Raw genomic sequence first — 13626 nt, 5'->3', positions numbered from 1 at the left:
TTTGTGTGTGCAAATCTTGGATTTTTGTGTAAAGTTTTGAAAAAAAAGAGGCAAGGTTTTGAAAATGTGTGTAAGAAGTTGAAAAAAAAACTATAACACGGTGTAAAAACCATTACGCCAATGGAATGTCCTCATAATGACAGGAATACCAGTGTGTGTGTGTGTGTGTGTGTGTGTGAGAGAGAGAGAGAGAGAGAGAGAGAGAGAGAGAGAGAGAGAGAGAGAGAGAGAGAGAGAGAGAGAGAGAGAGAGAGAGAGAGAGAGAGAGAGAGAGAGAGAGAGAGAGAGAGAGAGAGAGAGAGGCTGGAATGCTGAGTAAAAGGGGCTGAAAGTAAACACAGACAAGTAATGTTATCTGGAATCCACTAATACAACAACACAACATGGCAATACAGCATACTTTGGAACTTTTTTATTGAAACTGAACAATAAAAACAAAACAAAACAAAAAAACACCACCCCCAAAATACAAAGACAATCACTTGGTTATAAGTGGATTCTGAGATCAAATGGTAAAATTAGATCATATAGTGACGGGATATAAAGAGGAATCTGGCAAAACAAAAAATACATTTATCGTTGCAAACAGTTGCAGTGTCTAAATTCCATTCTCAATATTGAACATTTATTCTTCATCATTCAGTGCACCTATTACTGATCTCATAAAGCAAAGCCCGTCAGTAAGAAACACAAACCCAACATTGACAAAAAAGAAACGCAAACAACTAAACCATGCAAAATGTCTGTATGCTGTTAAAATGTCGTATTCCATGGTGAAAAACATCAGGATTTTAGTTATACATGCCAATAGCAGCTGCACGCATGAAGCTAAGCTGATTGGAACACATAATAATGATGCGTCCCAGAGGAAGTGATGTCACTTTTGGAATGGGTGACAGTTAAGAACAACACAGTCAAGTCACTCTGTATTAATGCACTTCAAAAGAGTAAATCTCAAGCACTTATTGTGTGCTGCTCCCCTTAAATATTAATTAAAAAATATAATGCCGCTAGACATTAAATTACACATCTTGAGCCTATTCTGAGAACAGAATGTGTCCACAGCATCTGCCTATATGTATCATCACTGCACATAATGCGTCATAGTCCTATTGGACACATCTGTAAAGAGGAAAAAGAGAGAAATTGAGAAAAATAATGATCTTGGATTGGCTTTTTGTCACACATGAAGACATTAAGTATCTTTGTATGATATTTACATACAATACATACTCAGTGGAATTAAAAAAAACATACAAGCTTTTGCTTGCATGTGCAGTTGTTTGCTAATTTTTGTTTATTAGGCCCTTCACAAACTCACAGTTAGTGAGACAACATTCATTCACATCATGTTACATTAATATGCATTCAAAATATATTGTAACTTCCTGTGGTCTCCCACTGTTAGGGTATAAATTAGGTTTCTCAGGCTAAATAAGGGCCTTGTGGGTGTTGGGGAGGGCATCTTTTTCAATTGGAAAGGGGATGGGGCACTCTCCTGCTCCCCTTATAGTCCTGGATGGATGGTGAGAGTGCTGCTTGCATTGTTTAAAACATGAGAACAATAGTTCAGAACTTCCGCAATTTCTTCTTCTTCTCTTCCTGTCGTGCCTTCCTTTTCAGGGGCTGGGAAAGAAAGACGACAAAGCAGTTTAGTACAAATGGCAGCAACAGACTTTTTTTATACATGTAACATACAAAGATGAACAAACAAATAAATTACAGTACATTAATAGGTTATTGAAAATTTCAATTGCATTTATCAGTTTCATTCATGAGTTTGATTCAGAAATGATACAGATATGGATAAAAAAAAAACTTTTTTTAAGGACATTTAAATACAATTGGTTATTTTTGGCCCTCTTTTTTTTTTTTTTTTTTTGGGCAACACCATGTTAGTACCACAAATAATATAGCATCAACAGTACTGTATTGCCACTCCATTTCACATTTGCAGTGTGATTTTCTAAGATGGTGAAGAGCGATGCTAACCATATAACCACTGTACTTCTGTTTGGCTGGTATATAAGATTCCATTATGACATAATTTCCTTGTTCGGCATTAGCCTTGATACGGTTCAGTGGAGTTTTTCTCCAATATTTGCCATTTAGATGAACATTGGTAGAAGACTTTTGGAGTAGCAACATAGTTGTGTTAAGCTGTTATACGTTTATATTTTGAGAGCAACTGTGTTACACTGATTAATCGGGATTATCTATGAAACAGTAAGACAGTTACAGAGATCAAGATGCTGTCTTGTTTTTGAGGCTTTCGTTTCTTTGCAGTCCTACAACATAGAAATCATTTACTGTCAGCATGCAACATTTCACCTCAGTCATTCATACAGAGAACATGTTCATAAAGTCTTTCATTGTCTTTCATTGAAAAAGCAAAAAGGTCTTGAAAATAATGACAAAATTTTCATCCCTTTAATGATATTTTAAAAAGTTATATACATATATATATTAATAATAATAAAAAAATAAAAAAAACATATAATCATATTAATAAAAGGACTTACGAGTACTGGCCCATTCTTCTGACCACCATGATGATAACAGCAATGACAACAATCACTGCGACCAGTGCGCCGATTACGATCCCAACCAACTGTCCCGTGCCCATACCTGGAATAAGGAAGAACACCAGATATCATGTCAGTGACTGCTCATCCTCACTCACACATATTCTCAATTCAAATTCTCAACTGTAACAACATGTACACTGTATGTCTGTAGCATATCTCACCTTCTTCCCCCTCTATCGCTACAGTTTCTTGAGACACTGATTCTGTTTTTTCAGTTACTCCTGGTTCTGTTATCGACTCTGTGACCTTAGAAGGGGCTTCAGTGGGGGCCATCTCTGCTGGTAGAGCTGTTGATTTTGCTGCATCTGTTGGGGCTGCGGTTTCTATTGGGATTTCTGATTGTGTAACTTGTGCTTCTGTGGAAACTGATGGCGCTTCTTCTGTTGAGGCAGCTGCTTCTGTAGCCTCAGGAACAGGCACTGGTGTTGAAGCAGCCTCTTGAGGAGCTGATTCTTCTGGTTTGGCAATGACAGTAGTCGTTTCTGATAAAATTGCTGGCTCTGTATTCACCTCAGCCGCTGTTGGATTCACCAGAGTACCTGGTACGTAAACAACAAAAAGGTTTTATAAAAATTTTATACTAGAAACCCACCCTTAGATGTTACATTTCAACTTAAGGCGAGAGCTCTGCATTAGAGAGTTGGAGGAAACTGGAGATATTCCAGAGACACAGACACTGTTTGCTGTGTTTTTTTGGTTCTCTAGTGCTTGTATCAGATGGGTGAGCCAGAATGTTCTCATGGTTGTTAATAGTGAGAACATTCCAGCCTCTCCATCAGCCCAATAAACACAGACTTACACGTTCACTTAGACGTTACGTACAAAACCATTCCACCATACAGAAAGTCACGCCCTAACTATTCAGCTCCACACTAATGAGATCACTTCCTTTTTACGTCATACCTTCATCCAGACTAATTGTCTCACTTCCTGGGTTTAGCCGGCAATAACTGCACACAAGGAAATGAAGCACTGGAGAAAAAAACATGGCAAAAATGTTCCTACAAAAAAGTTTCCTCGGTGGTTGATCTTAGATCTTTCTGCACCACTCACAATGACTTCAGAAACCATTAGAGACACACAGCAAAAACTGATTTCAGATCTGTGCTGGCGTCGAAGCCAGATGGACTGCATATGGGAGACTTTCTCTCGGCGATCTGTAGGGAAGCTCCCTTTATAATAACACCACCTCAGCTGTTTAAAATATCAAACTCAGCATGGGTTAAAAAACTCAGCACACATTATCAACTCTGGGTTAATGGCAAATTAATGTTAGGTTCTTTTGTAACAGATCATTTTCATATGAGTTTCAAGAAGCAGATTTATCTTTTACTGTTTATTATATGACTCAGACACTTTCAGCAGTGTGGAATTTAAAGGGTTTGTTCACCCAAATGAAATTGTATAATTTACTTATTTAGTCTTACTTGTGTAAAACCCTAAAGGGGAAATTCTGAAGAATATCCTGGCCTTTATTTTTTAAATGTAAAAATTTTATGAGAGGAATATAATTTTTCAATAGTCCAAATGACTTATTGTGAGGCCATATAATAACTTTGTTTAAGTTATGGTGCTGTAAAAATCTATCTGTAGCTCTCCCAGCACGTTCACAAGCAATGCTCTTTTTATGAACGAATTCTTGCCGTGTTGATCCAGTTCACAAAACCATTAGGAATGATTCCTTCACAATGATCCGGTTTCGGAATTAATGACAAACATTATAGTATTATGATACGTTTATGGTACTTTTGAGTTCTTTTTAAAGTTTGAAATCTTAATTTCAAGAAGCACATTATACAAAAGATCTTTTACATTCCACAGAAGAAAGAACGACCAACATGAGGGTGTCAATGACAGATGTTTCATTTTAGGGTGAACTTGTTTTAATAACATGTACCCACTCAGTATGTAATTTTAAACCTAAATTTATATAACCTAATTAACTTGACTCCCAGAATAAAGCATTATAACAATTTAAGACCTCTTACGTGAGAGGAGAACATTATTTAATTGTAAGGTGTAAAAAAATAAAATAAAAATAACTCCAAAGATCACTGTTGCTTTTCATAGTGCCACAATCAAACAAAACTATCCTGTTAATAGTGGGGTCAGAGATCAGAATGTCCTGGGTGTATGTGTGCTTGTGTGTTTATATTAATGTTCTTGTTGACTGCTGCTAACAATCAGCTCATTATGTTTGAGACCCCAACAATTAGTTCTAAGTATGGCTCTCTTCCTCTCCAACCACCACACACACACACACACACACACTCACATAAATACACATGATGTGATGGGAGGAGCAGAGCATGCAGAAAGAGCCAGCTGTTCTCTCCCTCTCTTTCTCTGAGATGTACACAGCAGCATGGGCAGAAACTGTAACTAATTTATGTAAAAAATAATGTAGGCTATAGTCAACCGTTCATTATCGAGAAATAAACCTTGACATGGTGATCAGGACTTATTTTATCAGGACTTAAGCTTCTGCTAAGAAAAATAGTCCACTGCAATGTACAAACAATTGGCATAGCAGCAAGACAAACACTGCAGCGATAATATTACTGAAGTCTCTGAGGGCATTTTTACGAAAATTGACAACTGAGACGCAAGATGGTGGCAGTCACATATATTAACCAATCAAAAAGCAAGTAGCACCGGTTCAATTTCCTGTTATTTTTAACGAGCAGGCGCAAACTTCAAGGTACAAGGCTTCTAGTGTCAGACGCTTTAAATTATTTTACCTTTATATATATATATACTGTATATATAAAGTTTGTTATGCTGCTTGTGTAACATGTATGATCTGTTCTGGTTGTGTTTTGGTTCAGTTTTCCCTGTTCCTGTTTGCCTGTGTGACTTAGGCTCTGTCCACACGAACACGGGTATTTTCAAACCCGCAGCTTTTTCTATGCGGTTTAGCCGTTCGTCCACACGCAAACGCAGTATCAGGTCACTGAAACCGAACCTTTTTGAAAACTCACGCCAGGGTGAAAAGTTTCAGAAACTCCGATTGCAGTGTTGTCGTGTAGGCGGTAAACCGGAGATTTTGGCTTGTGACGTCAGAATACGCGCTGTTATCTCCTTTGCTTGACTTCAGATTGTGCGCCGCTATCTCCTTTGTTTACACAAGGCGAGTCTGTGCAATGGCGGCCGTAGCCAAAATATTGTCAGAATGCAATACTACGCAGGTCACTGCATATGACAACATGTTGTTAGCCTACCGGAACCGGTAATAACCATTTTTTTCAGGCTTCTAATTGGCCACCGTGGCTTTACGGTTAGGGTTTTATCGCTTCATAGCGTGTTTTTGCATTTTCATGTGGACAGAGATTTTTTTTAAACCGTTTCGTAATAATTTTTCCCTTTTTTTAGGCCTCGAATCAAATTCTTAATTCGAGGCAACATTGACATTGGTGATGATCCATCCATCCATCCATCCATCCATTCTTCAAACTGTACGTCCTTTTTGTGGATGGTGGCAGTAATAAGGAAATATCAGATAGCTGAATGCCGTAACTGACCATTCAGAGCACCATGTAATAAAAGAAAGGGAGATCTGAGACTGTGAGAAACAGCAAAGACTAGCAGCCTTTCTGCTATACAAACTGCAATGAGTCAAATCCCACTAAAATAGTGCAGGCATGTGTCAGAGAAAAACTACCCATTAAATGATCAAATTCAAATCTATGACCAAGCCTGAAACATTTCCCTGACAAAAAACATACCATAAAAGGGAAAGACAAGGAAAAGGAGAGACAAATATAGAGGAGAAAAGCATAGGGAAATAGAGCACAAGAGGCCAGTATTGGGTGTCTGTTGAACAATTAATTGAATTACTCTAAATCCATATAAAAAAAATATCCATCAACTGCTTCAGCGTGTGTGTGCGTGTGTGTGTGTGTGTGTGTGTGTGTGTGTGTGTGTGTGTGTCTTTTCAGGCTGTGAGGGAGTATGATGCTGGAATGTTTTTTGTACAAGAAGAACGAGTGAAGAACATCTCATGAAAGCAGTTTCCCTCCCTCTCACTGATACACATATACACACATTTCATGAGTGGGCAGCAGGGGACAGAGCAAGTGGAAAATCTCTCTTATCACTAGAACAGGACACACACACATGCTTAGGCTCTCACACTCACAATCTCCAGGGAACAACATATGACAGACTAACACACTCATACACATCCTAATCTTAAATACAACAGAAGTTCAGACCTGAGGGAGACTCAATATACTCGAGCTCCACAATTCCCCACAAATCTGAATTCTAATCTAAATACATTTGTGAAGTTTACCGATATTGATTGTGAGAGCACTGATGAGTTGATTTAATTATTATTTTTGTATAATTTTTATAGAGTACTTATAAACATTTTAAATGAGCTTTCATTTTTATATTTTTAAGTTTTAGCAGTGTTGTTATGTGCTTTAGTCATCTTAGTTAATTTATATTTCTATAAAGCTTTAATCTATTTTTTTTCTTAATAAATGCACCACTTTTGAGAAGTGTATTCATATTATGAAGTTGTTTGACAGTGACTTGAATGTATTTTGAGTCGTATGGAGCTAAAATTAATTGAAAATCTGACTGCACTCTGAAGTTAAATGTGAGTTTGATTGAGCTCCGTGAATATAGGACTGGGTTTGTGGTTGCGTTCAGAGACCCTGAGAGAGTTTCAGGGTTCATGTAGCTAAATTAACACCCACACTCAATACCTCGATGTGCTCACACGTGTCAGTTTACCATTACTCTATTCATAACACACTCACACAACACATAACAGACAGAGTGTGCCATCTGAAAAGTTAAAAAGTTCATAGAACAACACAAATTTTATATTATTCCAAAAGAACTGTACATAATGCTGTATATTAAACAGTGTTGCCTATAGAGTAGAAACTTTTAGCTGTCTGATGACGCCCCGTTTTTAGAACAGGGAGTGGCACCACCAGACTGGGAGAATGGGAAAAATGGGAGACGAATGGCAGCAGGGAAAAAGAACGAGAGAGGCAGAAGGAAGTCTGGAGAGGAAGATTGTGCACTGGTGACGCTCCTCTGATTGCAGGGAGTGAAGTTTTCCCAAGTTTGAAACTTGCTGAGTATTTTAATGTGATGTTTAGAGGGCTGTAACCGACCCTGAGCAGTGAGTCAGAGGCGCTGCAGTTTAAAAATAACACACATGCCCCACCAACCCACCTCTGAGAGGGGTGAAAGCTTGATACCCCGCCAAAGATGGTTACAAGCGAAGGGGGGTGAGAAGAGGGAGAAAAAGACGTACAGAATAAGCACATATGGGGCGTCTCTCTCTCTCTTTCTCTCAGGCCTGCACTGCTCTTAGATGTAACCAGCCTGTGTACGAAATGCTCAAATGCTTCCCTTAAATATAGAGTCGGCTCTATTAATACACACGTGTAACCCTGTCCAGATTGAGAGAAACAGGGAGAAACGAAGCAATAAATCAGTGCCAACTCAAAACTGGTATATAATGGTGTAACAATCATTGCACCATTACATCATTTTCCCATCACAAGGTCCAAATGAGAGGAACACTGTATCAGCACATACTTAGATGTCTGGATAATGCTTATCATGAACAGAAGGCACTGAAACACACACATCAAACAAATATAATTTAGTGGAGATACTGTGTGTAATCAAACAAAACCGAATTGAATTAATGAAAGTTATGGTCACTAGAAACAGATGAGGAGAATGGGCAGAGTGTGTGAAAGAAAGAATAGCACTATGTGTGTGTGTGTGTGTGTGTGTGTGTGTGTGTGTGTGTGTGTGTGTGTGTGTGTGTGTGTGTGTGTGTGTGTGTGTGTGTGTGTGTGTGTGTGTGTGTGTGTGTGTGTGTGTGTTTGCGTGTTGACTTACTTGCTTGGATAAAGGTACAGAAAGGCCCTGCCAGGGCGACCAGCAACAGCAGTACGATCCTCATCTTGGTCACTGTTGGTCACTATCCTCCAACTGAAACTTTAACAAACTAAGAGGCTCCTGAAGGCACACAGCAGGCTCTGGATGAAATGCTGGCTCACACACACAGACGTGTGGCTTAAAGTTGGTTTGAATGGAAAGGGGCGGTGAGGTCTGGAGTAGCAGGACAGAGGCACTGAGAGCCAGAGTGAGAGAGAGAGTAAATGTGCTTTAGTGTGTCTTTAGAGGTTGAGGGGGTTGGGCAATGGCGTTAGGTGGTCCTGCCTCCATGCCTTCAAGTAAGTCTCTGTCTGTCAGTCTTGCTCTCTCTCTCCCTCTCTCTACTTGACTATCACTTTCTCAGGATAAACTTTTACAAATTTTCATTATAAACCTGAAAAGCTCCAAAAAAAAAAAGTATAATCCCTTTTCTTTTCTGTTTTATAGGCTATTACTTTTACCGTTGCTTTTATTTTTCTTAAATAGCCTATTCCCAAAAATCAGTCTAACAGAACCATGTAATCTTATGAGAATGAAAATGGGTCTGTGAGAGGCAGTCTTAGCAATGGTTTACATGTTGTATCCACCTTATTTTGCAAAACAGAAGTAAGCTGTTCTGTGAATTCGCAAGATTTCCGATTCATTAGCTGCTATAGGTAAATAACTAAGAATAACAAAGTACAGTAAACAGTAAAATTTTTTGCATTACAAACCAGTGTGGCCTAGCCTACATAACATTGAAAATAATAGGCCTAATAATAAATCCAATGGACAAAAAAAAAATATATATATATATAGGCTATAAATAGAAAATTATATGTGACTTAATCGCCTACAGTAGCCTACACCCTATTGGGTGTAGGCTGTCTGTCCAGACTGTCCCTCATGACCACGCTGTGTCAAGTAATTGCGTAAAATTAAATATGGCGTCTATCTTGACTATTAAATTATGGTAATTTGGTGAATTTAGGATGTCATTATGGACTGATGGCTTATTTTACGCCTGAAAATAAGGGCTGACTAATGCCACGAGTTCTCAGGAAATCCTCCAGCACATCAGCTTATGATTCCGAGGAATTGGCACAGAATTATTTTCAACCGTTAAAAGTTTGAAATGCCCTGTGAGGTAGGCTACTGTTTGTGTGGTGGTGTGAATGCGCCCATTTTATGCTGACATCTAGTGGCTAGTTAGTGTAATTACTTGAGCACAATGTTCCTTCTGTCTATAACAGCAGCCAAATCATCTCTCACATATCAACAAGACCACACAGAAAATGCACATTTCTTAAAGACTGAGGGCAGTTATGCATTTTATTAACGGCACACAAAATTTGTGGCGGGTCATTCGTGTTATGTCTATATAGCTGGAGCCTAAATTTTAGGATAAAATTTAACAAAAATGGAAATAATAGACGAGTTTCCTTTACCACAATATCACAATAAAGTGAACATGGGTGAATTTCAAATAGTTTTTTTGTCAAAATGTGTCAAACAAAACAAAAAGTTCCTAGCCTCAATTTGACATTCCATCCTAATCTTTTGTCATTTCCATATAGCTAAAAAAAGCATATTCCTTAATGAAATGAAGTTTCATTAAGGTTCAGTGTTTGACAGCAGGAGTCAGGATGTGATTTGCTTTTATTCACATATAAACATTCATCAACGCACACATCAGCTGTGGTAAACGGAAGCTCAAGCATGTTTCGTTTGATGTGCGAGAACCAATGAGGTTCATTCTCGTGTGTTACGACGTTTGAGCTTCGCAAGAACAAATGAGGTTTGTTCTCGCGCGTCAAGCAAGTTGAGCTTCTGTTTATGTTCACTGATCAATGATTAAATTATTACGTGAATAAATGTATAAATTAAATCTGTTCATCATATAAAGCGATCGTTCAGAAAATTTTGACTAAACCATTCAATTCATATGGATTAGTTTTACGATCTCTTTATGAAATTTTTGAAGCATCAGTGGTAATTGCATAGGCTGTCATGGAGAAACAGAAATCTTTCAGATTTCATTAAAAATATCTTCATTTGTGTCCCGAAGATGAATGAAAGTCTTACCGTTTGGAACAACATGAGGGTGAGTAAATGATGACAGAATTTTCATTTTTGGGTGAACTATCCCTTTAAATTGACCTAATGTAGGCTACCTGAAAAATTTAAAGTAGTGTGTATTTGTATTTTTTTATTATATATTTTTTTCATAATGTTTGTAATTTGCATCTTTTCTTATTTTTAATAACAAAGATAAATAAAATATAAAAAATAACTATATGGTGATATAAATACAATAAAATATTAAAGGGGTGGTTGAATATGATTTCACTTTTCTAACTTTAGTTAGTGTGTAATGTTGCTGTTTGATTATAAATAACATCTGCAAAAGTTATAAAGCTCAAAGTTCAAAGCAAAGGGAGATCATTTCTTTTAAAGAAAGACTACAGTCCTTCTTTTTAAGGACAACAAACAGCTGGTAAGGACTTAATAAATATACATATCTATATCTAACCAAAATATACATAACAACATACAAGATTATAGTACGTAAACAGAATGCAATACAATATTCCCAGGGAAAGCTTATGGGCCATTAGAAAGAAAGAGGACCATATGTTGACAGTTTTAACTGCCTTTTTGTTGTTGGAGCCAGAAATCAGATTAATATAATGTACAACTTCATGGAGAAAAAATACAAAATTAGGTTTTTTAGTGCTGAGTTTACATTTTATGAAAGTGAAATTTTGCCAAAAGAATGAATAAATTTATAATGAGGTACATATTTTCTTTACTTTGACTTCTATAAAAGCAAAATACAACATTCATTCACAATAAGGTAAAGTCTTTATAAATACGGTCAATGATGAATCTGCTGAAGTTTTGCCAAAATGTTCTGGTGTGTGAGCAATACTAAAAGAGGTGCAAAACAGTTTCTGGGTGGTCTTCACAAAAAGAACAGTTTGTATTGATGTCTCTTTTAAATTTAACCATGTAATGATTAGCAGGGTAATATCTGTGAATTATTCTGAACGACACTTCTTTCACCTTGTTTACTATCAAGTATCTGTGAGGAATCATCCAAACCTTTTTCCAGTCAATGTCATTTACAAATCGGTTCCAATAAAATGTATCATTTGGAATAGAAACAATTTCTTTCTGAAATAATGCACGAATGTTCTTATTATTTTGAGGAAGTTGGGAAAAACTGATTTTTCCAACTGGTGATTCAGCCACATCGGGGAGGGAGACAGAAGTAAGTGGAAGTCTGCCAGTATAGCTAAAAAGCATGATTAATTTGTGCCTGATGGAATGGCGTCAAATACGGCTGGTAAGGACTACATGATATTCCTCCCGGGTTAGTGACATCACTAACCCTAAAATTTACATAAACCCGCCCCCAGGAACGCGATTTATAGATTATCAAGACAGAATATGTTAATCAATGACTAGAAGATAACTACACATAAGATACATAAATTCACCAACTAACCATTCAGAAATGTTGTCTACATGTTGTCACTTCTTCTTGAGTCTCTCCATCTTTATGACTTCGGTTTGAACATAAAAAGCTAAAAGTTTCTGAAATTTCAAGTGCATGTCTGCGTGAGGCAAAAGGATGCAAGTTGTTGAAGCTCCGCCCTCTGTGCTGGGGGCAGCAGCTCATTTGCATTTAAAGGAACTATATAGGAATTATACCACCCCTTTAAACTATAGCTTACTTTTTTGTTTTATTGCTATTTTATTGGAGATTTTTATTAAATATTATTTTATTTACCTCTAAATTATTAGATTTTTACCAATAATTTTAATATAAATTAGCACATTCTTCACATTCTTTCACATAAATACTTGGATAAAATAACTGCAGTACATTAGCCTAGAAATCTAGACGCACCCTAGCGGCAGCAAAATTAATTTTGCAGCCAGGGTAGTCTAGCAACTCTCCGTTGACTTTCGAGCTGGAAAAATCTAAATTAGGTCAGGCCAATCACATCATGTATAGAGTAGGCGGGGCGGGCGTAACAATGACGACAGAGTTGCGATGGTTCCCTGCTACAAAGAATGGCGGCTGCTGCTAACGAACAGCGGTCTTTCGAATCGGCTTTGGCCGTGACTCTGGAGGGCTTGGAGTTTAGTTTTTCTTTGAGAAAAGAGCAAAGAACGGCACTTAAGTCATTTTTAAAAAAGGAAGATGTGTTCGGAGTTTTGCTGACTGGATACGGCAAAAGTTTTATATATCAACTAGCCTTCTTCGTTGCTCTGATTGGTTGTAGCGCTATCCTATTGCATGCAGAGGGATTTTGAGAGACAACCGTTTATCCCGCCCCTCGGATTGAGCCGTGCCAATGGTGAGTTGCCAGACCTAACATCTTGATGTAGGTCTGGCTTGCCAGGCTAGCAGTACATGCAAAGACCAGTTAAACAAGTACAGCACTAGGTGTCTCTGCTGACCTCTTGTGGAAAAACAAATATAACATGCATTTCATGAGTACTGCCACTAAATGGCCGTATATCTCTGAAGCAAATAAGCTTTAGGCCTACCATTGGGAACTAAACTGAAGTCCCATTTGATGTCAGTTTGCTTCTTTATGCATTCAGGGGGAGGGGGAGTTTTCTGCATTTTACATGTGTTAAAATACATTTTTTGAAAAAAGCAGAAAAGAAAAAAAACCTTGAACATTGTCCCTGTTATATGCCCCAACTGTGAATGTTTGAAGCAAGTGGTCTTAGACCACTCAAAGACCACCTGATTTTTAAAAAATTAAAATAAACTCATTTTGGGCCAAAATTACCCAAGGAAAGGAGTTGGGATTCATAAGTTCTGTCATATTATTCAATTACTTTTACTGTTTTAGTTTTTTGCCGTGGTATCAATTCAGTATTGGTAGCGAGGTATTTTAGTCAAATTTATTATACGGCTCTGTGGAATACTTGATTCTGACTGGTCAGTAATGTCATCCAGCGGTATGTAAGGGGTAATGTACATCCAGCCGGTTGTTATCTCAGAATAAAAACCTTCAGGGTGATCAGGACCACGACGTGAAGCGCTTATGACACGGCTACTTGTGTCACAGTGTCTGGTTGTGTTTCCCTGGGTTGTCACTAGAGGTCCTCGTTCTCA

At 37.7% G+C, this 13626-nt stretch overlaps 1 protein-coding gene across 1 annotated transcript; it reads right to left on the bottom strand.

The window, feature by feature from the left end:
- Positions 1-397: 397 nt before the first annotated feature.
- pdpn (podoplanin) lies at positions 398-8742 on the bottom strand. The gene is made up of 4 exons (XM_081350103.1): positions 8466-8742; positions 2750-3127; positions 2523-2628; positions 398-1626 (listed from the first exon to the last, which is right to left on the bottom strand). The coding sequence occupies exons 1-4, from the start codon at positions 8527-8529 to the stop codon at positions 1620-1622; spliced, it is 555 nt and encodes a 184-aa protein (XP_081206229.1). The 5' UTR covers positions 8530-8742; the 3' UTR covers positions 398-1619.
- Positions 8743-13626: the final 4884 nt, after the last annotated feature.

This window comes from Scardinius erythrophthalmus (assembly GCF_964197995.2).
Source record: "Scardinius erythrophthalmus genome assembly, chromosome: 20".
NCBI lineage: Eukaryota > Metazoa > Chordata > Actinopteri > Cypriniformes > Leuciscidae > Scardinius > Scardinius erythrophthalmus.
This window is presented reverse-complemented; position numbering and strand designations above follow the sequence as displayed.

What these genes read in the sequence shown, in the direction of transcription:
- pdpn (XM_081350103.1), bottom strand. Translation starts at nt 8,529, where the DNA reads ATGAGGATCGTACTGCTGTTGCTGGTCGCCCTGGCAGGGCCTTTCTGT. An exon ending in CTGTACCTTTATCCAAGCAA is followed by an intron (nt 3,128 to 8,465) that starts GTAAGTCAACAC and finishes TTTACGTACCAG; the next exon opens with GTACTCTGGTGAATCCAACA. An exon ending in AGCGATAGAGGGGGAAGAAG is followed by an intron (nt 2,629 to 2,749) that starts GTGAGATATGCT and finishes TCCTTATTCCAG; the next exon opens with GTATGGGCACGGGACAGTTG.